This window comes from Crotalus tigris, unplaced genomic scaffold, assembly GCF_016545835.1.
Source record: "Crotalus tigris isolate CLP2741 ecotype Arizona unplaced genomic scaffold, ASM1654583v1 scf7180000024432.2438137, whole genome shotgun sequence".
Lineage (NCBI taxonomy): Eukaryota > Metazoa > Chordata > Lepidosauria > Squamata > Viperidae > Crotalus > Crotalus tigris.
Window position 1 is genome coordinate 1,344,905 of NW_024100599.1, and position 27,723 is coordinate 1,372,627.

Sequence of the window (27,723 nt, forward strand, 5' to 3'; positions counted from 1 at the left end):
TCACTGAACTTAAACAAATACTAAGCTACCTTTTTTTAAATTAAAGGTAAATCCAATTTTGTTTTCCCAATCTAGTGACCTCCAGTTGTAGTCCAACTGCAACTCCAAAAATTCTCCAAAAACACTGGCATCCATTTGGAGAATTGCCAGCCACCCCGTCACATTTGGAAGGCCTCGCCTAGATAGAAGATGGGCCTTAGTCGAATTTAGGGCCACCAGGTATAGAAAACGCTTGAAACCTACTGCCATCTAGTGATCGTTCAGATTTATTCTCCTTGATTGACAGCCCTGCATTCACGGGAAAAAACACGCAAACAGAATTGCACCATTCTCAAATTCACGCGCCACCCTTGCCTACCCACCGTCATTCCCCCTCCACCCCTCCACCCCGCCCCGATTGTTGCTTGGGTTGCATTTCAGAGCGCCCGCTTTGCAAGACGCCAGCTTCTCCCCCAAGCGCCGCACACAGCGACTCTCCGTTGAAGAGAGAGGAGAGCCTCACGCATGTGCGCACGGCTGCCGGCTGGTTGTTCCACACACCGGCTTTGCGTAAGCCAGACAGGGCCCCCTGCTGCCCGCCGGCCGGCAATGCAGCAAGGCGGGCTTTCGCCGAGCAAGGCGGCGCTGACTCAGCCAGGGCCGAAGGAAGCGCAGGGCAATGGCGCTCAGCCCCCCCGAGCGGCAGCCGGGCCCGCCTGAGCCCCCGTGCCCGGCGCCCCAGCAGCAGGAAGACGAGGCGGACACCGAGACCGCCCTCGACCCTCAGCAGCTGCGCGGCCTGGAGACCGAGGCCGGCGGGATCCCGCTTCATTCGCCCTGGACCTTCTGGCTCGACAAGTGAGTGCGGGCGGGAAGACCGGATGGGGAAGCGAGCGAGAAAGAGGGAGAGCCCTGCCTGCGCCCGGCTCGGCTCGGCAGTGGGGCGCGGGCTGGGCGCGCGGGCGTGGTTCCCGGATTCCCCGCGCTGCCTCCCCCCCATGGCCCGCCGAGCGGTTGGGGGAAGAGTTGGCCTTTGTTGGCTTTCTCCTCGGCCCTTCCCCCCACTGCGCCGGCAGTTCTCGCCTTTTCAAGGGCGAGGAGCGCGAATTGTCCAAGCCCGGCAAACCGGAGGCTCTTGCTCCCCTTAGCTGAGCATCTCGGGCACCCACGCGTGGCTCCGTCTCTGGACCTCAGCCGGATTCGCCTCGGCGCCAAGTCTGCTTACTTGCAAATGCCCTCGGGCTACAGTCTAGTATGTTTTCCTTGCTTGTATTTCTGGCAATGCCGGAGCCGCTGTCGTGATGTTGGGAATAAGGGGGGCTCTTATCGTTAGCAAAACGCGTGTTTTTGTGTGTGTGTGTGTGTGTGTGTGTGTGTGTGTGTGTGTGTGAAGAGACTCTCCGCTGACCACTTTTTCCTCCCCCCCCCCAGACTTTAAAATGGGCAGAAACTCAACAAGTGCACCTCCCTCGGATGCCCACAAGAGTTTTGGAAGCACGCAGAAAAATGGCAGCAAGTCTGGCTGAGTTAGTGCCTCGCTCTAACATAACTGTGCGGTTTGTTTGTGTAGTTTAGAGAAAGTGTGAAGCTACCATTAATTCATCTTTTATGGCTTAGCTTTAGATGTGAATTGGGTTACCGTTTCCCCCCCAAGAAACTCTGATTCAAACAAGTCCTGACTTAAGAGACTTGATTCTACGGTTCATTTGACTTTCAATTCTTAGGCAATTTCACTGATCTTTTGAGTGCCTGCTTCTGAATTCTAAATATTAAGCATCACATTAATACAATTTTAGAGATTTAATTTATCTTTTCTAGAGGTTTTTTTAATTAGTTACACTTTTCAGATAGATCCATGACCTACCAACCTTTTCCTAAGTAGCTCATGTTCTGGACTACAAATTCTATCATCCTTATAAGGGTATTTGTAATGGAAGGTTTTTTTTTATTATAATTGTGGATAGATGTTGTTTTAATTTTTGGTTCTGGGCCACCCAGAGTTTGGCATAAGATGGGTAGGTATTTGCATATTTAAATAAATAAGATAAAAGTTTACTGATGGCAGTTGTAACCCAGTGTATTTTGGAGGGTTTCATAGAAGTGAAAGCTGCCTTAAGATAGGGATTCCCTGGCTGGGGGGGAAAAAGTGTTTTAGAAATGCTGTTTAAAGTGGTTTTGATGTGAAAGTTTTGTCTATATCTCACCCAAATAATTAAGATAACTTAAGATGAATGTTAAATGGATTGATTTGGTTTAATTAACAACACAAGGGAGACCTTCAGGGCATTTGTAATAGTTGCTTTTTCTAAAATATAAAAGTTGAATCATAATTATCTTTAAGAAGAAGTCTATACCCTAAAGAGTCTTATGCTGCTTAGGCGCTGCCACTCCTGATTCATTATAGTATTTTTAATAAATAAATAAATAAATAAAAGGCTTCCAGATAAAATTTGTTACTTGAACAGGCCAAAGCCTTTTTGAAGGAATTTAAATTTTGAATCTTATTCCTCCCTGTTTAAGCATTGTATTGCTATGCTTTATCTTATAAACCTGATCACTTTAGTTCAAGCTGAACTTTTTATAAATTGTTTACTATCCCATACTTTGTAACTTGATCTCTTTCTGCAGTCTTTCTGATTCAATATTTTAAAATTGGGCTACCTGAGAATCTGTACTCCCTACATCTATGTTATTAAACACGGAAAAACCACATAACTTGTATCCCCTCTCCATTTTGCTGCAAACATAATCATTTCTAAAAATAACAAAGTATTTTTTGTGGCACATTTATAAATCATGTTGACCTTTCCCCAGATCAAAACGCTCTCCCATCAAAAATAATGTCAGTTATTCCAAAATCAGGCAGATATACTTGTTTGTATTGAATCAAATGATTGTGGTTTCTTTCCTTTCTAATTCCTTGATATTCTAACACTTGTTTCACTCCCTGTCCAGTCAGATCATGTAAAAAGTAGTTTAGTTTCTTTACAGAACTGGACTTGTAACCTGAGAAAGAAAGGAGTTTATTAAGGAATAAACAACTTCCTCTGAGGCACTCTGGCCTAAAATGTTCTTAGGACAAATTATATTTTATTAGCATTCTTTTGCAAGCTGAAGAGCTTGTGAAAATAAAAATGCTAAGGACAAAACCAGATGATTTGTTTCCCATTTGAAATTTAAAAAGGAGTTTAATCTGACTTCAGCATGGGGTTATATAAGTCTGGAGTGCTGATTTATGACACTTATTTTCCCATAGATATTGATTTTTACTCAGTGAAAGTCTCTGGGTATTTTGAAGTATCACAAACAGTTAAAAGTACTAGGAATGTAAGTGTACAGGGGATAGCATTCTGTACTCCGTTTTCCTTCCTTCCTTTTTTTTAGTTAGATTCTGGCTTCTTCATTAGGCAGTTAAGCACAAATTATTACAATCTCATCCTGGAGAACTTTTCTTCATGTGGTCACTAAGAGGCAACACTGATTTGATAAAAAAAATAAAGGAGTACAATAAATACCCTGCTTAGAATGCCGTTTTGGAATCAAAACCAGTGAGAGGAGGGTAACAGATGCTAACATCAAAAACAATACAAGTAGTCCTCGTTTAATAACCACAATTGGGACCAGCAACTGTGTTCCTAAGCAGAACACTCTTTACATGAAACAACACATGACCACACCCAACTTATGAGGCCAATTTTACTATTGTCATTAAGTGAAACACGGTTGTTAAGCATAAAGTTACTATAGGTAGTCCTTGACATACTATAAATAGGCCTGTGCTTATGACCACACTGGAACCCAAAGTTTCCACTGCTAAGAAAAGCAATTGTTAAGGGAGTCATGCTTGATTTTTACGGCCTTTTTGCCATGGTTAAGTGTACCATTAAGTGGCTTCCCCCATTGACTTTGCTTGTCAGAAACTCCTAGGAAGATGGCAATGGGACTCTGCAACCATTGTAAATGTGCTCTGGTTGCCATGTGCCTAAATCATGATTGATTGACCCTAGGGATGCTGAAGCTTTTGTAACCTTAGCAACTGGCCATAAATCTTCTTTTTCAGCACTGTCCTAAGTTTGAACAGTTGTTAAACAGGGAAGTGATTAAACAAGAGAAGTAGAAAAGTGTGAATAGTTAAAACATTTTAAGATTCTCGTTAAAATGAAGAGTGGGGTTCTTCTACATGAGAGGCGGAATGAAAGCAAATAAGCCACTGCAGAAAACTCTACTGTACATGAATTTTTCAAGGTTTTTAATTAAGTAGAACAACATGCAAATAGACATCAGTTTCCAAAATTAAAGTATAACCCCCATTTTGGACTATAATTCTGTAATAGATAGTTGAGTAAATACTTTCTAAAATTAGGGTACATGTACATTTCCTGAGAATAACCATATTTGCTAGAAGACTATTAAAAATACTGCTTGTAGTAAATAACTGCTTATATATTGTTTTATATTAATTAGATTCTTAGCAAATATATACAAAATTGATGGAATATACTCTTACAAATAATATCAGAGAAGATAGTCATAGTAATATTGAAATTAACAGGATACTCTAAAATAATCTCCATATTCAGATAGTCTTGGTGGCAATTAGAACTGGAATTTCCCTCACTAAAGTGATGCGGTTGCAAAGTGTGACACCATATGACCGCATTGCTTAGTGATGGTAATCTTGACAGTCCTTGTTGCTGTTGTGATCCCAGAACCGTGCATGTTGTTAGGTGGGAAGGAACTGCGGGTCAGTATGTAGGAGTCATGGAGTAGGGGTGCTATAAACAGGCACTGCTGAGCATGGGCATGCCATGGGAGATGGCGGGTGCTGCAGGGAGGCACTAGAGCACACATATCAAGCTTGCGACATCATGTGATGTCGCGTGACGTATCAGAGCTTTTTCCCCATTGCCGGCAATCGGGTGGGTGCGGTTTTGTCATGACACGTCTGGCCCGTGGGCCGGCAGTTTGACACTCCTGCGCTAGAGAATGTGGGTGGGTGGGGTTGCCATATGGGTGGAGGTGCTATAGAGTGGGAGTGGGCATGATGCTGTGGGTGTGTACATAATAATGGAGTATTGGCAGGGGCGAATTCTACAGAAAGTCCCAGAGTTCCTTGGGAGAAACAGTGGCTTCCCTGCTGACTTCCCCATTTTTTTTGCATGTGACAAGCAAGGAAGATTGTGACATCATAATTTCTGTTATAATCGCTGCAATGTCATAATTGTGACTGGGCTCCTGAGCTCCCAGATCATGATCTGAAGTTGTGATGGCCACAGCTTCATGAACCAATAGTAAATCACCCTTCCTCAGTGCTGTTGTAATTTGAATGGTCACTGAATGAGTGTCACAAGTTGAGGACTACCTGTGTATAGTTTTCTGATTATTGTCCTAAAATCTTAAAAGCTTCAAGTAGTAGATTAAAATATTGTGCTGATTACTTTGGGTTCATTACTAATTAATGCTGTCTACTGAAGCTGGTGCATTCAGAGTATTCCAAGCAGATGTTAGGAATATTGCAACATTTTCCCTGACCCATTTCTTGAACTTGACAGCTGTTGGATTTCTTCCATATCTACTCCCTGAAATATCAGCATTCTTGTATCTCCTGTCCTTAACAGTTTGCTTCTGTACCAGCCTGAAGTTCTATAAATCAGACATGAGCTTATAAGATTCTGCTACTATGTATGTTTACTTCCTCTTGTGCTTTTCCTACAACTATGGTTTGCCCAAGTGTTACAGTAATTAGTAGGCAACCCAGATGCTACTGTTGCCAAGTTTCATAATTAGTGTATCCTCTTGAGCATCCCAAAACTGAGATATCTTGGATCTGGAATATTGTATTGGATTACATATCTTGTACATACATACTGTACATAGAATAACCTTGGTTTTACAAGGTTATTCTGCCATTCTTGCCTGTACTATAAGTTTCTGTTCATATTTTGCAGTATACAGTATTGTTCTCCTAAAATGCCTATTTAAACTCACTGGAAAACACAATCCATAGTTGGCAGTACTGTTACTAGGATGCCCCCCACCCCACCCCGTAATGCCAAAAATGATGTGCAAATATTTGAATTTCCTAGCATCCTGGTTGAGTTAAATGTCACAGAAAGCAGTATATGGAAAAGAGAAGAAAGATTCAAGTGTGGTCACAATCAAGGAAAACTATACATTGGAACTACTTTAATAATATACATTGTGTTCTTTTCATATGGATTAGAACCTTTAACCTTTTTGGTATCAAGGAGAAGATGCTGTTAGTAGTATCTATGATCTTCCTGCATTTTCTACATTCAAATAAATACTTATTTTAAAATGTTTTTAAAATCAAACAAAATTACTAATTTTACTAATACATAATTGTCCTTGTTATCCTCTGCACTCCATTTTGTAAGCTTTTTGCCATAGTTATTAAGCATATCCCTGCAGTCGTTAAGTAGACCATGAGGTTGTTAAGAGAGTATGACTTCCCCATTGACTTTGCCTGTCAGAAGTTGACTGGGAAGGTTACAAATGGTGACCAGATAACCTGGGACAGTGCAGCTGTCGTAAATATGTGCCAATTGCAAAGCACCCAAATTTTGATCATGTGACCATGGGGATTTGGCAAAGGCTTGTAAGTGTGAAAAACAATCAAGTGATTTTTTTTCAGTGCCATTGTAGCTTTGAATGGTCATTGAATGAATGGCTGTAAGTTGAGGATATCCTATATTTACTTTGTCAAGGTGGAAATCAGGACACCAAAAACAAGTTGCGGTAACAAATTTTAATCTTGACAGATTAACCACAAGGTTCCGATGGCGATTCTGCAGAATACCTTAAAAATAAACAAATATGAAAATGCAGATCTCAGCAAAAGTAGGTAATTCATTTTTCAAATCAACCTGAGGCCTCAGGAAGATCTGGGAAATTTAGGCCAGGGTAACATTGGTTCTGGATAAGTTAATGAAAAAAGTAATAAAGAGAAAAGGGATTTCAATGAGTAACCTTATGGAAGGAAAGGCACAAATTAGCAAAGCAAATAGGTAGCTTATTCATCTTCCTGAGTTTTTGAAAATGCCAAAAGGCATGTGATGGAAGTAAGCCTGTAAACTAATATTTAATAGTTCAATGGTATATTATATACTGCAGTATATCTATATAGTGTATATATCCTCTTGGCTTTGCATAGAACATTAAAGACATATCTCTCCCTTTGGATATTGGATCAGGACGTTGGGTAAGACTATCTTGTGTCTGTGTTAAACTGTTATTACTTAGACACAACAATTCTGGCCTTTTAAAATCTGATTTATTTTTGTTTTGTTTTTTGTTTATTATTGTCGGCCACCCAATGTCATATATTAAATGGACAGCCAAATGAAAGAATGAATGAATGAATATTTTAAAAGCCTTTGCCAAAGTTCAAAACTCTGGAACAAATTAGCAGCTATAGAGTAAAATGCCTGTCTATATATAAAACTAGTTAAAAAGTTTTTGCCTTTTAGAATTATTTATCAACAGCAAGGGAATTAGCAGTTGGAATATGCTGCTGAATAGCACTGAATAATAAAACAGCAATGAAGACCTTGGGGAAAATATTGAGATGTGGGAGTACAGGTAGTCCTTGACTTAAAACAATTCGTTTAGTGACCTTTCAAAGTTACAACGGCAATGAAAAATGTGACTTATGACCGTTTTCATAGTTACGACCTTTGCAGCATCCCCATGATCATGGGATTGAAATCCAGAAGTTTGGCAACTGGTTCACATTTATGACAGTTTCTGTGTCCTGCGGTCAGGCAACCTTCTGACAAGCAAAGTCAATGGGGAAGCCAGATTCACTTAACAACCAGGCTATTAACTTATCAACTGTAGTGATTAACAACTGTGTCAAGAAAAGTTGTAAAATGGGGCAAAACTCACTTAACAAATGTCTCACTTAACAATAGAAATTTTGGGCTCAATTTGTGATTGTAAGTTGAGGACTACCTTTATATCGATATCTACAAAGATCATAATTATGCAAGCCATTGTATTCTTTGTGACTATAGAAGCAAAGATTTATTTTTTTTTTTTTTTTTTTTTTTTGAAGAAACAAACAATAGTGATACTGTTGAATTTTGGTGCTGGAAATTCTGAGCCTGCCATAGATACCCAAGAAAATAAATAAATAGATGATAGAACAAATCAATCCAGACCTCTCATTTGAGACAACGGCCAGTCTTAAATTATCATGTTTTGGACACATTAGTCATAGACCTAGTTCTTTGGAAAAGCCATTATTATTATTATTATTATTATTATTATTATTATTATTATTATTATTATTATTATTATTATTATGGATCATCGCACAGTCAGCCAGATGTTCAGACTGGATTTGGCCTTTTGTCTACCTATCGAGTCCTTACCCAGGACCTGGGATAGGCAGATGTGGATGTTTGATGGTATTACAGGTATCGTCACAGGATGGAAGCAGTTCCTAGTAAGGCCGCCTTTTGCAATTGACTAATAGTGAATTTGTCAATGCCAATGGTGTTCAAGTGGTGCTCCAGTTGTTTTGGGATTGCACCCAAGGAACCTATTACTATTGGTACTACCCTTGCTTGCTTTTGCCACAGTCTTTCTATTTCTATTTGTAGGTCTTTGTATTTTGTTATCTTCTCCAGTTCTTTCTCGTCTATTCTGCTGTCTCCAGGCAGTGCCACATCCACTCTCCAGACTTTTTTGTCTTTCTTATCGACAATTGTTAAGTCTGGGGTGTTATGTTGCAGGTGCTTGTCTGTTTGAATTCTGAAGTCCCAGAGCAGTTTTATCGTTTTCTATGACTTTCTCTATTTTATGGTCCCACCAGTTTTTGCTTACAGGCATATGATATTTTTTGCAGATCTTCCAATGCACCATTGTTGCTACTTTGTCATGCCGCTGCTTGTAGTCAGTCTATGCAATCTTCTTGCAACAGCTTACCAAGTTGTCCACTGTTGTTGTTGTTGGTTGTTTCTTCTTCTTCTTCTTCTTCTTCTTCTTCTTCTTCTTATTATTATTATTATTATTATTATTATTATTATTATTATTATTATTATTATTAGCAGTGGATACCGTTGGAAGATCTGAAGGACCAACGTGGAGACAGATTGTCCTAAAGAAAATTTAGGCGGTTGCTAAGAGTTGATTCTGATTTAATGGCACATAAATTGGTTAAAAAGAAAAAGACAAGGAATAAATGGGCAGTTTAAAGGAAATCACATGTGGAATCCCCCAAGGATCCTTTTGTGGCCAGTGTAACTTGTTTATCAATTATCTTGATTCATAGGTAAAGTAAGCACTGAGGTGGCTAGGTTTGTGGATAGTACAAAAAATGTTCAAAATAGTAAAACATAAAAGAGATTGAAAAGTGATATACTTTGGGAGAAAATAATCCTAACTTCATTAAACCTACATTGATGGATCTGAAGCTTTGAAAATATTAATTAAAAGAAACCGTTTGATGCTATTATTCACTATTATGTCTGTATTAAGACTGCAACAAAAGTGCGTATAGTCTAGGCCATGGTTTTCCCAGTTGCAATGTATGGCTGTGAAAGTGACCATAAGAAAGGCTGAGCGCCAAAGAATTGAGGCCTTTGAATTATGGTGCTGGAGAAGACTCCTGCGAGTCCCTTGGACTGCAAGGCGTTCAAACCGGTCAGTCCTAGAAGAGATCAACCCCGACTGCTCTTTAGAAGGCCAGATCCTGAAGTTGAAACTCAAATACTTTGGCCACCTAATGAGAAGGAAGGACTCACTGGAGAAGGGCCTAATGCTGGGAAAGATTGAGGGCAATAGAAGAAGGGGACGACAGAGAATGAGATGGCTGGATGGAGTCACTGAAGCAGTAGGTGTGAACTTAAATGGACTCCAGAAGATGGTAGAGGACAGGAAGACCTGGAGGAACATTGTCCATGGGGTCGCGACGGGTCGGACACGACTTCGCAATTAACAACAACAAGACTGCATGTTTTAAGTATTTGAGATCTTGTGTTAGTATAGCATTTGTTATTCTATTCATTATTGTAAGCTGTTTTGGGGCTATTGCGTAAGTTTGGGAGGAAAAGTGTTGCTGCTTTAAGGAATGCAACTGTCACACTGACAGCGTGACATTGGGTTATTGCCTATTCTCTGTATGGCAAAGTAAATACAAATCTTTCAACGTTAAGGTTTACTTTTTAAGAAAATACAACTGTAATTATTAAACCTGGTAACAGCAAACAATGAAGAAGGGGTGCATGGAATCGTTGTCCTTGTTCAATATGCTTAAAGTTTATGCAACTGTTATCAGTCAATAGTTATAAAAATACATGCAGCTTGTTTTTCTGCTTTAGACTGGATCTCCTTTAGTTTAACAATCTGTATACTTTCAAAGCTGCAAAGATGACATGTTGTCATTTCTCATTAATATAGAATATTTAGAATAAGGTGTATGGTAACATTGATCTATGGTTTCTTTATTCCCAGAACAAAATGCATGAATAAAATAAGATTATCATTGATAGAACAAGTAGTAAAGGCATGAGTGTAGATAACTCTCAAATCAAATCCCACATTCTGTCATTTTATTGCCCTGGCTGTTATAGTCTTCATGCTTGGCATGCTTCTCCATTTTACTGTAATATTTGTCAGTTACAGTTTCACCAAAACAAATTGCTAGTGCATATTGGGTACATACTATGGCATTAGCATTAATGGCTGCTGGTAGATTAATTGTGGAATAGAACATAATGTATAATACTTACATTTATGGTTAAACAATCATGCTGTGTTATACTGTGCCAGGTTCTGATGCTTTTCAGTACTTGAATGTACTGAAGTAGTTCCAATGAAATTAGGTTATTGTTGAAGTAAGATTTAAGTACCGTAATCATTATTTAACTTGAAACAGTAAATTCATAGTGGATTGCCATCTAGTGGTAAAAATAGGAGTTGAATAAAAGAATTCGTCAAAACATGAATGTAATGAATGTAACATCTATTTAATCCCTGGGAAAATGCAGGATATAAAAAATATACCACTGTGTTAAAATAAAAGCTGAGACTAAATATTAGAATTAAAATTAAATTATGGAGAAGGTATATAATTACTGCAATAGTCAAATATTTTTCCCAATTTGTCTTTATTCAGTATCTGAATGGGGTTGTATATAGTTTTTACTTATAAATGCAATTTATTTTGGGGATTTAGTCCAAGTTAGGTGGGTGTAGAATTGCAGCCTAACCTGCTTAAGTAGCTTTGAATACTTTGTGATTTAAATAGGCTAACAGAAAGATTGTGACTTCACACATTTTTATTACGGAAAGTATGTGAATTTCCCTGTTTTTTCCACTGTGGATTTCCTTCATCACTGTGGTTGTATGTATCTCTGCATTTATTTATAGAAGCTATACATTGTTTTTTCATCATGAAAACAATGAAATCATTGTCTCTGAAAAGCTGTGCCTATCCTATATAACAGAATACAAACGTACAAAATGATAAAGCAATACCACCATTATCAAGTAATAATTAGCAGAAAAGTAAAAAGTTAGAAATAGACATAAAATTTTTGGGTCATTAATAAAATTTTCAATTTAAAGTTTGCAGTATGTGCCCATCTAATATTCATAAGGAATTTGTTTCATGTGGTGGTTTATAAGTAAGCCAATCTCCACATCATAGCTAATGAAATACCAGCTAGTCGTGGTTTTGCCAGCAAGACATTTCTAGAATGCAAAGTGCGGATAGGTATATATGGAAGTAGGTATATACTGAACATGATCTGAAGCCTTGGATCTGGCTTGGTAACTGATTGATGTTCAGTCCTTCATCGCAGAAACATTGTGTTTGATAAAGATCCCTTGAGTAATTTAGCAATGGCATTTTGCAGTGGCTCCTTAAGAGATGATCCCCATGTAAAATGTGTTAAAATAAGTTAGTCCTGAAATTATTAATGCATTTGTGCAATGTTTCTCAACCTCGGCAACTTTAAGATGTGTGGACTTCAACTCCCAGAATTCCCCAGCCAGTTGAAGTCCACACATCTTAAAGTTGCCGAGGTTGAGAAACACTGCATTAGTGCAATAACCAGCCCAATTCACGAAAGACTGCATATATCACTTCAACTAAAACCGGTAACATGCTTTTAGCAACTCATAATTTTGTAGGTCCCACCCAACTACAACTTTTCTCTTGTATACTATCCAGTGTGCATAAAATTAAACTGGATATGGAAAACACAGAACCTAAATCGTAGTAGTAGGAACTAGCTTTACCTAATTCCCTTTTTATGGTCTGTTATTGCACACAAATATTGGCCATTCACATTCATGTTCTGTATGCAGTTGAAAAGAAATGCATGTTATTTTGAATGCCACACTCATGCCACTATTTTGCTACAAACATCCCAAAGGCTGCATCAGTTATAATATTAAATGCCATTGAAGATTAAAAAAAGAATTACCTTTTATAATGTTAGCATTTAGGGTAAGCTGCTGTTATGTGTGTAGCATTGATTTTATGATCACTGTTTTCCCCCCTCTGATGTGTATTGAGTACATTTTGTTATACAGTTGTTTTCTTTTAACTTTTTAAGGTCCCTTCCCGGTACCACAGCAGCTGAGTGTGCATCAAATTTGAAGAAGATCTACACGGTAGAAACTGTACAGGTAAAAACTTGTGCTAAGCATGAGAATTATATAATGGAATATAAAATTATGATGGTCTCAAATTTTAGGAAGGAAGGTTTCTTAAACCAAAGGAGACTGCAACTATTTTACTTGGTGTCACTGCATTTAACTGCCAGTGATTGAAGAGTATTTCAGGCAGTTTCTATGTTAGCTGAAAAAGCTACTCAGTGCAGCTGAATTTTTGTGTATGTAAATCAGGTGCTTTATAAATGAGCTGTGATCTTTTTTCCTAAACAAAAATAATTTCATATTGTTTGCTAGTATGTGTAAATTAATAAAATAATTATCCATTTAGATCTTCTGGAGTGTTTATAATAATATTCCTTCGGTGACAAGCCTGCCACTGAGATGTAGTTATCATTTAATGCGTGGAGAAAGACGACCACTGTGGTATGTATATTCAAATGATTGATATGTTTTGGGAATCTGCTGTATTTCTTAGTTAGAAAAAAAAGGAATATAAAAGACATTGGGAAACAAAGAACAGAAGAATATTAGAGACCTTTACTATGTCTAATAAATATGGGCGTTACATTAAGATGATTCATGTTTGTCTTTCAAAGCTTCACGGATTGTGCTGGTTAAAAGTTCATGTTATGCAATATAATGTTTGTCTATTGCATATATTTGAACTAAAACAAACTTTGCAAAATTTTGGTAGAACTTTACTAATGAATGCTTGCAACAATGCTGTTGAAAAGCCAAAATCTACTGAACCGAAGTACTAATTTATTTAATCAGAGAGAATTTTGGGGTTGGAATGATAGACTAGTGGACCCATTTTTTCATGTAATGGTTTATTGTTCTTCTCTTAAGTCCACGCTGTATCAGCAATTGCAATTATAGTTATGTCATCTGCATCCTATCATAAATCAGAGATCAGTTGCCTGTAGGCCCCATTTGCTACAGTGGCTCCTCATCTCACACACACCCCAATCATTTTAAATTTTGGTAGCAAACTGGCAAAGAGTAATAGTGACATTTACTGAGTTTTAGAAAAACAAGTAAAATAGTAAAATGTTATCTTGTTGTAAGCTGTTTTACTTTAAATGCAACCTTCCCCAAATGAAGAAGGGTCATGAATTTCATCATCACTTCTCTAAAAAATACCATCATCATATAATTTCATTTCCCGCTGTGGTTGTTCTTTACTATGTAAAGTGAAGCCTTTGTTTTGAAACTTGTTTATATTGTCTAAAATGTTCCCCTGATTGTAAATAGAAGTGTTGGTGATTATTTCAGAATGTTTAGTTAGTTAGTTAAACTATGCCAGATTGGGGGATGTTGGATTCTGACACATTCAGTGCTGGTCATCTATTCAAATTCTTCTGCTGATAAATCCTGCCTTGAGTAGTTTATAAATATATTTATAGTTTATAAATCTCATGGGCAGCACACAAAGATAGTAAATATGATAAATAAATTAATCAACTGCATTTATTGATGTCCTGTTCCAATATGTGATAGAGAAAGTTTATAGTCCTAAGCATACAAGGGCTGAAAGGGATCTTAACTATCATCTGGTTGAAATCTGTAAATTATCATATTTCAAATCTTGAGTTTTAACATTTTTGGTACCTATTGTATCAGTTGGCACCATAGGTTTGCCATCCATCCATTCAGCCTTTTCCTAACTTTTAAATTTAGAGGTGCTACAAGTAGGCTTTCATATTTTATCACATTGAGGATTATTTTATGCAGGACAGTACTTAATCACCACTGAGAAGATTCTGCATGTAAGTGGTAGGATTAGCAAGTTAAATAAGACAATTTATGTATGTAATTATTTTGCTAATTTGGTTTGTTGGTCTTGGGACAAAATAAAGAACTCAACAGGAGTTTTAAACCTAAAGCTTATTGATAATCATTAATTCTACTTGGTCTCCTTCTCTTTTTTCTGAAAAGGAAAAAGTTTATTCTTAATCAGTGCCACATAACTCAGGAGAAGCAGAAAATTTAAATGAAATTACATTCTAGGCTTCTGACTTGTGTGTGCTACTAAATTCTCTTTTTTCATGATATTTCTATGGAATAAACGTACCTCCACATTCACACTATTATAAAACTGTATAGTGAATCTTATGTTTTTTTTTCACAAATTAGGGAAGAGGAAAGCAATGCCAAAGGAGGTGTATGGAAAATGAAGGTTCCCAAAGACAGTACGGTATGTTGTTTCAGTGTGCGTATAATTTTATGTTGAAGTATATGAATGTAGGGAGGCTCATATCATATTTCCAATTGTATGAGTTATATAACTTGGAACATACAAAAGCATTATTTAGTGTCACATAAGTAAAAAAAAAAACACAGTTCATAAAGGAGGAATTCCCTTCCTTTTCTCTCTTTTTGCACATCTTCTCTGTGTCCATATTCTTTGTTTAAAGGGCACGCCAACACTCCTCAAGAGAACACGTATTTGCTTGCCTTATCTTGAGAGTTGTAACTCTTAAGTTTGCTTATCACAGTCAGATTCTTCTAGTTTTGGCTTAGTTCAGTGCACGAAACTGCAAATATAATTAAATTAAAAGTTTTGTTTTTCAATGATAAAACCCATGCCACCACTCTGTTTCTTTTTTTGTGTCTGGCCATTAATTGCCAGGATATCTAGGCTTAGACTTTGAGTTTCTAGGAAAGGGAATTCCAAACCCCGTGAGCAGTTACCAGAACTGTACTATATGGACAGACAGAAGGTGATGTATTAATGATAAATGTAAATGTAGTCATAATTTACCATTCATGGGATTTATAAGTAGACAAATGAATAGAATTCTGTGCAAAATGGGCAGAAAAACTGTCACAGGAGTAATAATCTAACCAAATCCTCTTTCTACAAGAAAGAATCCTCTTTCTCTGTGCCCTCAATTAGGAATGTGCAATGTTTTCATAAAATACGATTGAAAGGATATTGTTACTTTACCTGTTTAATTCAGCAGCTTCCAATCCATAAATATTTTTTTCTGCAAACAATTGTGAATGCAAAGTTATAATAATATGCACAGCTAAAATAACATGGTTACTGCAAAAAATATCTTGCAGGTCAAACAATATGTAATTATTACTGTGGCAGAATCAGCATCTTAATTTTTTTTTTTTTTTTTTTGCTAGTCTGCAGTTTGGAAAGAGTTACTGTTAGCTACTATTGGAGAACAGTTTACAGACCATTGTGCGACAAGTAAGAATATGTTTTTATTATTTGATGTTTGCTTTAACTTGTGAGCATCTCTTGCTTAAGATGACCGTTTTAATTTAGCTGGCCTAGGACTTTCACATTCGTACTGGATTGATTTTTGGCCTGAGTCAGCTGGTGGTAAAAGGTACATATACTGATTTTTCTCAAACTTTATCTAAGGGTGAAGCCAAGACAAACAGTAGTTTTGTGTGTGTGTGTGTGTGTGTGTGTATATATGTGTGTGTGTGTATGTGTGTGTGTGTGTATATGTATACATATACAAATATACGTACATACATACATATGTTTGACATGTCAGGGTTAGCTTTTTTTTTTTTTAAGGATTAGCTTACAAAACCTACCTGGTTTTTATGGGTGCAAAATGGAAACAAGGCTATCACTCCAGAGATGGGGTGAGAGAAAAAATAAGACTTTAGAAAAGACAATGCTACGCTTTATCTGCTAGCACTGTTGCCAAACAGAATGGAAAGCTTGACCTTCATCCTGGTGTGTATCTTATTGACTAGAAAGAGAGCATTTCCTCTTGACGAAGTCAGAACAAAGAAAGAGAAATTTAGGTCATAGAGTCAAATACATAATCAGTGAAGGAATCTAAATTAAACTATCCCCAACAGATGAGGCTGTCTCATCTCTGCTTGAACATAGGTTGTGAATGGAACTCACCTTCTTGATCCCATTGTCAAACTTCTCTTACCGTTGAGACAACCTTCACTTGGGTGACATCCTTTCAAGTATTTATCTACCCTTTTACTCTATTTTTATACCCTCATATATTATTTCTCTTGACCAAACATACCATGTTCTTTCAGTTTAAATGTATGGGGCTTTGTTTTTACCCACAATCATTCTCATTGAAATCATGAACCTGTCCCGGTTTCTCTGAATCCTTTTTAAAGTGCAATGACAAAAGTGGACAGAATGTTTGAGACGGGGTCTGTCCAACAAAGAATATCACAGAACAAATACTTTGCATGATTTGGAAACGATACATTATAAAATTACATTTGTCCTTTTGCAGCCATAGTACACCACTAATTCATATTCTGTTTGCAATCAACTCATATTTAGAATCCCTTTTTGCAACATACCTTCAAGTCTGTATCTTATTAATATGGTTTCCAATATTTGATTTTTGTTTCCTAAAGTGAAAAGATTTGCATATATCTTTATTAAAATCCATCCTATTATTTTTCCTAAGCTATCAAGATCATTTCTGATTTTTTTCTTCTAATATATTCCATACCCCATCTAAATATATTCACCTGCAAATTTGATAAATGCACCTTATGCCTCTTCATAAAAATCATTAATAAAAATACAGAGTACAGAGCCCATATTTGAGGTACCCACTCAGTCACAGTATCTCCCTTCACTGTAATAAGGAGATTTTGATTAGCAGTTTGTACGTTTTTGAGACAGTTACATATCCATTTAATTGTCATGCCTTACCAGCCATCCCATACTTAATTAATTTAAAAAGCAAATCAGGGAAAATCTCATCAGATTGCTTTACTAAAATCAATATATGTTCCATCTCCATCATTCCATATTCTGTGGAATAAAGATAATACTTGTTCTTGACAAATCTGTGTTGATGTCTTGTAATCGTCATACTTTTTTGCAAGACATTTACAAATATTATCTTTATGATTTGTAGTAGATTCTTCCTTGGTACTGATTTATATTCATTGGTTTGTAGTTCACTGGATATTATTTTTTTTCTCTTTTTGAAAATGAGGACAAAATCCTCTAGTCGCCTAGCACTGTATTAATTCACATGATTCTTCAAAAAGGTTTGGCCAGATAGTTTGTTCCCTCAATACCACAGGATGTAATTTCTGAGTTTTAGCTTTGCTGATACTATTTCTACATTTGATAGCTATATGTATGTACTTTTCCTTCATGACCTGCCTCTCTTCCCACATAATATATATTTGTGCATTAGGTTCTGTTGCCATCCATTTTCCCCGTCATTAGCATTTAGTATCTTTTTAGGAACTCCCATCTGTTTTCAGCTCCTTTTCATATTAACTTCTCCTGCCATGGATTCATTCTTGCTTGGAATCCAAAATACACAGCTGACTATTCCGAGCCTTACTTTTTCTTAAAATCAAGACCTCCAGTGCTACAGTTACTTTTCTCCTAATGTTCATGGCTGCTTTCTTTTCCTTGACTAAGGCTTCCCTGTTAGTATCACATCTAGTATAACTGTTTTCTCTTATACAATACTGCACCCTCTGAAGCAGAAATTTTGAGGTAGAATTTTTAGCATTGAATGTCAAAGAATATAAACGTGTCTCTTCATTGTGATTGTTACACTTGATTTAATAAGGTCATTTCATGTCTCTGTTTGTGGAGTAAGAGTTCTGTATTAAGTTGAAAATATTTATATCACCTGACTTCCAACAACTCTGGTAAAAAGCACTGAAAACAGTACCAAAGTAAATAAAAATAAAGAAGTCAAAGTTGGCAAAGATGACAAAAGCAGATAGGAATGAAAAAGAACAGATCTGCACAGCCCAAAGGAGGCTTCAGTCATCCTTGCCAAAGGCCTGGGCAAAGTCTTTAAAAAGCAAAATAATATTGTTTTTTTTCCCAACAGATGATGAGGTAATTGGTATTAGTGTCAGTGTTCGTGACCGGGAAGATGTTGTTCAAGTCTGGAATGTAAATGCATCATTAGCAAATGAAGCTTCAGTTTTAGAAAAGATCCATGAGCTTCTGCCGCAGACATCTTTTAAAGCAGTTTTTTATAAACGTAAGTGGTCTCTGCAGGCAATGTAAGTAGAGCGCAATGTTTATCAACTGTATCAACAAAATCTTCTTAAGACTCACAAGCTATCTTGCCTTTCAGCCCATAAAGAACATCATGCTTTTGAAGGTAGACGTGGGAGACATTAACAGGACAGAATGTGGAAGATTTTTCTAAGATCACCATAACAGAAAGATGGACAAAACATTTACAAAAGCACCACAACCCTTTAGTGTGTTTTTTAGATCTTCATATTCCTCTTGAGCCGCTGGTACTGAAAAGCAAGAACTGCTGCCTCAGTAGCTGATACTGTTTTGATTTCTCAACTCAATAAATCAGTTTCTTTTAGTATTCCTTTCTTTTTAAGGTAGAAGACTACAATTAAGCAATTCTCAGTATCTGCTTGAACTGCAAATGTGCACAAGCATGATATGCTGCTTTTTTTCTAGATTAGCATCTAGATAAATGTTTTCGGAATTTGTTTTTAGACATTCCTATCATGTTCACATCTAGCTGTAGATTTCTACCCCCAAAATGTGCACTGTTCTAAACCTCAATGACAAATTGAATCATGCCAATTCTGCCCAATCTCATTAAACAAATGGAGCTTTCATTGCACCTCTGTTATCTGGCTTGCTTCTTAGCACCCTCAGCTTTTGCACTTGGTAATGCTCATGCTGTAAAGATGTTTTAATAATCACTGAATAGAGCCTATAAACTGAGAATACGATTCTGTTTTGACAAAGTCAGGGGGGGAAAGCCCTTAAGAAAGATTGACCTAGTTCACACCCATTAATCACCCCCATTCTTGAAATTCTAAGCTAGACAATGCTTAGACAGAAGCACTATTTGTGATTATGTATCTACTGTGATTTCTATGATAGTAGCAGCAGTTGAGTTGCTACAATTGTGCTGTTAGTGCAAAGACTACAATCAAGCGTGAAGCAGTCAGTTGTTAGTCGATGTCTTTTTTATGGCTATTTCAAAAATCTTACGTAGAAGAATGAGTAAGTTTTCAACGGGAAACCCTACAGCTTTTATTTCTTATGTTGTTTGATTTTTTTTCATATGTCACTATATTTTATGTATCTCTTAAAAACAGATTATGCTTTCTACTAGGTTCTCACTTAAAATACAAAACTTCACATGTCTATTTGTCACACTTATAATAATATACTCCCCCCCCCATCATCCTCATTATGATAACAAAAGATACTTTTTTTACCCTTTAAGGTCAATATCAAATGAATAGTATATGGTTAACATAATCAGTACAATTTTGTGTAGTTACAAGTTATAACACCTTAAGTACACTTTTCAGCATAGAGAGAAGTCAGTTATATTTTAAAGCATGAATGTGAAGTTTTCAAATTAGCTTGTGTGATTTCCTCCCCATACTAATTTATTGGAGGTTGCAATACATTTTTATTTTTTATTACAAAGCCAAAGATTTATTTAGTTCCTCAGCAGAGGATGCCGATGTGCTAGAGGGAATATTCATTCCCATCTAAGCAGAATTACTGGATTAGTATTAGTATTTTGAAAATTGTTCTGACTGCACTGATATTAACTCACATTTAATCGTATAAGAAGGTGGCTGTTGGAATTCAGTACATTTATGAATCGAGTTTCTCTTTTTAATTTTGTACTAGTTCATCTGTATTTATGAATTAAATTTGTGCATTTACCAAACCTTATTAAAAGTTTTATAAATTCATGTGTATAGTCAATAATTACATTTCATTAAATGTTCACTCTTTAGAAATGTAAGGCTTCTCAGATCTCAACATACATACAAACATACATATTCATGATTCTTTCAAGAATTTTAGTGCTGTATATATCTATATCTACTAATAAAATTTGGAGCCGAAGAAGGTATAATTAAAATGGCAAAAAAATCAGTGATATTTGTCAACATTGGAAAAAACTATTGATAGGTGAATTGAAATATGATTCATTTAGGACATTCACAAGCTGTTTACCACTCTCAACTTTCCCTTCATGTTATTTACTCTCCATGGTAATACAGGAAAATATAGAATGGTTGCTTTCTCATGTAGAGTGATGCCGTAGTTATTTTTCAGCCCATCAAGGTAAAAGAAGCTTCAGAAACTTCTTGATCACATTCAGAATACACAGGGTCCCTGAAATGACCCACATGATGTCTGTCTTGCTTTCCTGCTGAGTCATGGAATTAGGGAAGAATGAATGATTCAAGCATGTGTTTAAAGATCATTCCAAATTTTGGCTAAGTTCAAACTTTCTCTGCTTCATGAAGTGTTTTGGCAGTGACCGCGCCTTCACACTAGTTATGCAAACAATTTGTATGCAGAATTGGCCCATCTTCTTAACAGTGAAACGATCATGGTTGCCCTAATAATGATAGATTATTGTATAATGTAGGCTTGAAGAAGACTTTTTTAGTGACTTCTAATACCATCGGGCAAAGTATTTTCTCGGGCTACTTAACTGGATAAAAAGTGGAATTCTGGAGAATGGGATCTGCAATAGCCTTAAGCCACAGGACTATTTTGCCCTTTGGCATCTTGTAGACTTGGCCCCAATATACAGGTAATCCTTGACTTAGTTCATTTAGTGACCATGCAAAGTTACAATGGAATTGAAAAAAGTGAATTATGACCATTTTTCACACGACCATTGCAGCATCTTCATGGTCACAAAATTCAGGTGCTTGGCAATTGGCTCATACTTAACAATGGTTGAAGTATCCTGGGTCATGTGTTTTCTGTAATAGGAAGAATAGGTATTTCTATTGTCATTCCTCCTAGCCCACAGGCCGGCAATCTGCGGCTCCGGAGCTGCATGCAGCTCTTTGACCCTTCCCCTGCAGCTCCTAGCCTCTGCCATTTGCTGAGAAGCACTTGCGCTTCCTTCCTCCCTCCCTCCCTCTCGTTCTCCCTCTCCCTCTCTACACCTCAATAAGAATGTGTGTCAGTTTGAAGCCAGCTTGCCAGGTGAGCAGAAGATTGGAGGGGGGGGACGAGAGAGAGAAGGAGAGAGAAGAGAGGAAAGAAAAAGGGAGAGGATATATATATATATATATATATATATATATATATATATATATATATATATATATATATATATATATATGATATATATATATATATATATATATATATATATATATATATATATATATATATATATATATGTTTTCTGAGGTTTTCGTGGGTGTTTGTATGTAGGTCTTTGGTTATTCGGGTTTTCTCCCACGTAAAATTGGAAGTGTCTTGGCGATGTTTCGACGAAGTCTCATTCGTCATCTTCAGGCTGGTGCTTTCGGCTTAGTGCTTCTAGGAGCACGAAGCCAAAAGCTTTGCTCCTAGAAAGCATTGCTCCTAGAAGCACGAAGTCGAAAGCACCAGCCTGAAGATGACGAATGAGACTTCGTCGAAACATCCCCAAGACACTTCCAATTTTACATGGGAGATATATATATATATATATATATATATATATATATATATATATATATATATATATATATATATTAAAAATAGAACTGGTGATCATATTTTGTTCTCACCATGTATGTATGTATGTATGTATGTATGTATATATATATATATATATATATATGGTGAGAACAAAATATATATCAGCTATACAAGTAAAAATATGACTCTTGGGTATATTCATGTTAAAACCAATAAAAAGTCGATCATCAGGAGAATAAAAATATAGAAAATTTAATTTCTGAACCTAGCTTTCGTCAAGATCTCTTGACATCGTCACGGTATAAAAGGCAGTTGTTGGGAAAGCTTATATGCAATCGCTAATCATCTGCATTCAGCTCCTAGACCGTGTCACGGGCCCTGGCTGAGCGCGCTGTAATTTGAGTGTGTGTCTTACATCAGAGTGTAGTTCTTTCTCACTCCTTCTCTGCTCCATCATGCATATCCCCATCACTAATCCTGGAGTTGGCCGGAGTCCTTTCGCTTCCCTCGTGGGTAGTGATTGTCTCCCTCCCACTAACCTGTCCATGATTCTGCTTGCTAGGGTGTGTGTGTGTTGTCCCCCGTTTCTTCCTAGTTCCTCCGATTATCCCAGTCAAGTGACGGTCCGATCCCCCCCGTCTTCTGCAATCGTGGTTCGAGTATTCCATTCCATTTTATGCTATTCTCCCTCCCGTCCCTTTCTATAGGTGTTATCTCAATTTGTGCTTCACTGGGTCCATCGTCATTCCCTCCCCCCTTCGTTTTTGGGAGCAACTACTTTGGGCTGCACGAGTAGTGGTCCATCGTTGCCTAGTTTGCAATTGGGCAGTCCCCCGCTCACTGCGTCCAGATCCTCCATCCTCACCCCCCACTGGGAGGTCTTTCCGCTGTGTCACTGGGTACACTCCGCTCCCAATTCTCTGCTCCCCTATCGGATCAGTTGGCATGGGATCACTCTCTCCCTCACAACGTGGTTCAATTACCATTGCGCGTCTGCTCGCCACATTCGTCGGAGGGTGGTCCGATCTCGGCATGTGTGGTCGTCGCTCAGATGTTCCATCCCGTATCATGCAGTCCACTCTCCCCCTCCATGGTCACCATCTCCGTTTGTATGTTGTTAGATCCATTACTTCTCCCCCTGTGCTTCTGAGTAGAACTCCTTGTAGATACACCGGTAACGGTCCGTCTCATGATCCTTTTGTCAAAGCATCAACCCGTCCATCATGGTGACCGGCAAAATTGTAGCTCTGCAAATAAAACTTTAGGAAACATGCCTGAAAGTTCTTTGAAGTGCTTCATTAGTCGGAACCTGTGACACCTTTGTTCTCTTATCGGATCAGTTGGGGGGAATTGTTCTCTCTTTCTTGGTGTGGTCTAGTTGTTGCAACGCATCCGTTCGTTCTGTTCATCAAGAAATTCCTCCGTTGCTGTCAATCAGGCTTCCGATGGGTGTCTGCTGTTAGCGGAGAGCTATTTAAGGTCGTGCCGCCCTGGTCCGATATTGAAAAGGTGTCTGTGTCCGGGAGAAGAACGGGACACCCCCTGCAAGATACAATCAAACAGACAGACGGACTGTTACCGGTGTATCTACAAGGAGTTCTACTCAGAAGCACAGGGAGAGAAGTGGCAATTCTCCCACAAAGGGGGGGGGAATGACGATGAACCCAGTGAAGCACAAATTGAGAAAACACCTATAGAAAGGGACAGGAAGGAGCATAGCATAAAATGGAATGGAATACTCGAACCACAATTGCAGAAGACGGGGGGATCAGACCGTAACTCGACTGGGATAATCGGAGGAACTAGGAAGAAACGGGGGACAACACACCCCCTAGCAAGCAGAACCATGAACAGATGGTTGGTGGGAGGGAGACAATCACTACCCACGAGGGAAGCGAAGGGACTCCGGCCAACTCCTGGATTAGTGATGGGGATATGCGCGATGGAGCACAGAGGAGTGAGAAAGAACTACACTCTGATGTAAGACACACACTCAAATTACAGCACGCTCAGCTGGGACCCGTGACACGGTCTAGGAGCCGAGTGCAGATGATTAGCGATTGCATATAAGCTTTCCCAACAACTGCCTTTTACACCGTGACAATGTCAAGAGCTCTTGACGAAAGCTAGGTTCAGTAAATAAATTTTCTATATTTTTATTTTCTTGGTGATCGACTTTTTATTGATTTTAACATATATATATCTATATCTTGAGTGTTTTTTTTATTTTGTTTTGTTTTTTGATGCACCCTGTAGGCCCAAATATGGGAGAAAGAAATCTTTCTTTTTCTTTTGCCTGTATCAGCTCAATCTAGAGCCATCCACAGTTAGCAGTCGCCAACTGCGACATCATTTACATATACATTTTAGATTGCCAACAAAGAATAAAGGGAGAACTGGAATAGCTATTTCGAGCTTCTTAACTCTCTTCAGCCAGACATACCCTTCTGAAATTCGAACCTGGGCTGTGTGCATATTAGGCAGCTGTATTAACCTCTAGGCCACAGGCTCTTTGTCACTTTGTCAGCTGTATCAGGGAGTGGGACCTCATTGAAATGTCGCCAAGATACTCTCAATCTTATACAGGAAAAGACCTGAATATACCAAGACCTGCATATATATATGCACACACCTATAATAAAGGTAAAAAAGGATATATGCAGTGTTATCTTCATTTTAGATATCAAAAGGGTTTTGCGGCTCCCAGTTTCGGTGGGAAACGGGTCCAAGTGGCTCTTTGAGTGTTTTGGGTTGCCTACCCCTGCTAGCCTGATTCTGACAATATTTTGTCTGGACTCATCTGAGCTGCCCTTAAAGCATGGAAGTATGTTGTATGGTCTCTTGGATAAGTCCAGAATCCAGTCTAATCCAATGCTTTGTTCCACAGTGGTCAATATCTATAGGGAACCTTAGAAGCAGAAGCATGTTAGCATCTTCCCATTTGGGTTGCCCAGCAACTAACAGTTTGAGGCATATTGGAGTTGATTCAGAAAATAAGCTGAAATGAGCCATTGGGAATATATCTTGCCAACTTTCACATCTAAACAAATATGCTTAGGATTCTTCCTCTTTTGTTAATAGTTCCACAATACTTGAGTTCTCATAAGATTTCATGCCAGTAGCTCTTCTTGCCCGGCTGTCTTTCTGTTTGTGCTTTCCTCTTGTTTGTGCTTCTCAATGAGATAGGATTTTTCTGTTATTCAAAGGGTTGTATAGCTTCCCAGAGTACAGTGTTATATTTAACACAATGCCTTTTTAATGTAAATTCCCCTTAACAAGGAAGGCTATCCCGGAGGCCTCCTAATTAAAAGAGCTGCTACAGCAGTAATTACATAGTTGGTCTAAAGAAATAATTTGTAGATATGATTCTGGGATAAAGCCAGATCTTTTCTAATTTTAGGTTTTTCCTAGTCTCCAACTTACTGGTTTTTCTACTTTCTCATTTTATTCATACTTTTGCTATTTCTATTTTTCTCTTCTTGAAAAGTCTCGTCTGAAATAAAGATTTCATCTCATACCTGAAATAGAAAATTATACTATATAACTACCTCTCATTGCCCTATATAAGCTGATATATATACATTCACATATACCCACACATATATCAATGAGTCTTATTTGCATGGAATGGCCTGGTCCATATTATTTGTTGTGAGTTGTGTGGTCATATTGTGTGTTGTGCAGATGATTTAACCCATATAAATTATCAACTGATGCAGAAAACACTTGATTTAATCCCAAACAAAGCCAGTTCTTGATTCCCCAGTCAACTAACCCCATTTCCATGCCATGCAAATTACAGAGGTCCTAAGAAAGCAGTAGCTCCCTTCAAGTTCCTCTTTCGATCTCAATAGTTTTCACTTCCTCTCCCCCTCTTTTTTGTGGGGGGGAGTGCCCTATGACTTCCACCAAAGTTATGATGGAAAATTCCAACAGCCCCTCCCATAGACATGTAATCTCATTTTGAATGCTCTACAACTGGACCACATTTATGGCATTTTGCTGTCATGTGATCGCGATTTATGGTTTGTTTTTTTGCCAGAAACCAATGTTAATCTCCATTTCCAGGGGGGAGGGGGGAAATGGCCATTGTGGATAATGTGTTCACTTAATGACCACCGCATTCACTTAACAACTGCCGTGTTTGCTTAATGACCATTGCAAAAAATTCCTAAAATTGAGTTGGCTCTAGTATGGTTGTAGGCTGTATATACTTCAAACTCAGTTCAGGAGCAAGAGTTGATAATCCGCACAGCTTCATGTTGCCTGTTAAAAACATCTGGTTTGGGAATGCCTTACTGCTAAGCAGTAATGAATAGCCTGACCTACACCCAGATGGAGCTATAACATTAAGCCTGGAATGTCCCAGTTTGAGAAATAAGATTTATCTTTTGAAAAGCTTGAGAGCTGGTATATTAATGGCTATGGTTTCCTTCACTTGTATTCCAAATTCTGCATCTTACCAATTGCTTCAGTGGAAACCCCCTAAGAGATCATACACTTTTACCATTGCCAGCTAATTAATTGTTAACTTCAGACACAGCAGGTACAAAGGAGCAACAGCATCCCAGGGACCATGTCCTTGTCAATGGAAGCCAACTGGAAGATGTACAAGAAAATAACTGGAAATGTTTTTCCTGCCATGAGATCAATTTGAAAAGCAATGAACAGAGGTATATGCAGAAATAGACTTGTTTTACTGCCAGTAATTCTGAATGCAGGGGGACCTCCTGTCACAGTAATTAACACAGCGGAATTACCCATGTAAACATTTTCACATCTACCAAAATGTCAAATTTCTTCTGGTTATTCTTTACTTGGGGGGAAAAAGCGTAATGAGCAGTGTTCTGTGTTAAACAGTTCATCTTCTACTTGTAATGGTTTCTCTCAGGATCAGAAGGGAGGAATTAGAGAAAAGATGAAATGAAAGTATCCAGAATTTTGATCTAAAATATACCATCAATCTTAACTGTACTTAAGTCCTGACAGATTTCCTAATTTTCTAATTTGACAGCTTAATGAAGAATGAAGTTCTGTCAAAAATCTCATACAGCTTGAAATATGCAACTAGCCAATTTGAGTAGACGATGGGGACTGTCTTTAAGACGTGCAAATGTCCACAACTAAACCAAAATAGAGGTGCATTCCATTAATGTTTTGTTAATCTTGAAAATACTTTTGGCTCCTACAAAATATTAACTAATAAGCCTGGTTGCTTCATGGATATATAAATGCTGTTTTCCAGGTAACAGCATGGAAATGACTTGTTCTGCTATACTTTTTAAAAACATCCTATAATCCACATTTTCTGTTAGAGGTTTCCTAATTACATACCAGCCACATCTGTTGTTAGCTTTTTCAGCTCTGGCAGAGTCTAACCTTTTGCCTTGTCTAAGTTACTGAAATAGATTAATAGAGCAGGTTTTTTTTTTTTAAATGGTTAGAGGCCAACCATTACATTACCCAGTGTAACAATGTAGGGAAACATGCAGGACTGGATTTTTAAAATATCTTTTTCAGCAGTCACATAAATGGAGTAGTTGAGAAGCATTCTGCACCATGCCTAAAGGCACAGACTTTTCTATAGGAATCCATTTTTAGGAACTTATTTTTCTGTAGACCCCCATCCAGAGCTTGCCCATTTTTAACTTTAT

At 37.7% G+C, this 27,723-nt stretch overlaps 1 protein-coding gene across 2 annotated transcripts; it reads left to right on the forward strand.

The window, feature by feature from the left end:
• The first annotated feature begins 573 nt into the window (after positions 1-573).
• Positions 574-20,322, forward strand: EIF4E3 (eukaryotic translation initiation factor 4E family member 3). Of its 2 annotated transcripts, none has more exons than XM_039330813.1 (7): positions 574-837; positions 12,570-12,642; positions 12,959-13,053; positions 14,767-14,827; positions 15,769-15,835; positions 18,456-18,611; positions 18,708-20,322. In XM_039330813.1, the coding sequence occupies exons 1-7, from the start codon at positions 659-661 to the stop codon at positions 18,752-18,754; spliced, it is 678 nt and encodes a 225-aa protein (XP_039186747.1). In that variant the 5' UTR covers positions 574-658; the 3' UTR covers positions 18,755-20,322. The 2 variants fall into 2 exon arrangements, with proteins under 2 accessions (XP_039186747.1, XP_039186748.1); XM_039330814.1 differs by lacking the exon at positions 574-837 and adding an exon at positions 943-1,231.
• The last annotated feature ends 7,401 nt before the right edge of the window (positions 20,323-27,723 follow it).

Bases quoted from the DNA above. Each gene is read 5' to 3' on its own strand.
- EIF4E3 (XM_039330813.1), top strand. From the start codon at position 659: ATGGCGCTCAGCCCCCCCGAGCGGCAGCCGGGCCCGCCTGAGCCCCCG. The intron at 13,054-14,766 runs GTATGTATATTC...TTCACAAATTAG, and splicing joins GGAGAAAGACGACCACTGTG to GGAAGAGGAAAGCAATGCCA. The intron at 18,612-18,707 runs GTAAGTGGTCTC...CTTGCCTTTCAG, and splicing joins TAAAGCAGTTTTTTATAAAC to CCCATAAAGAACATCATGCT.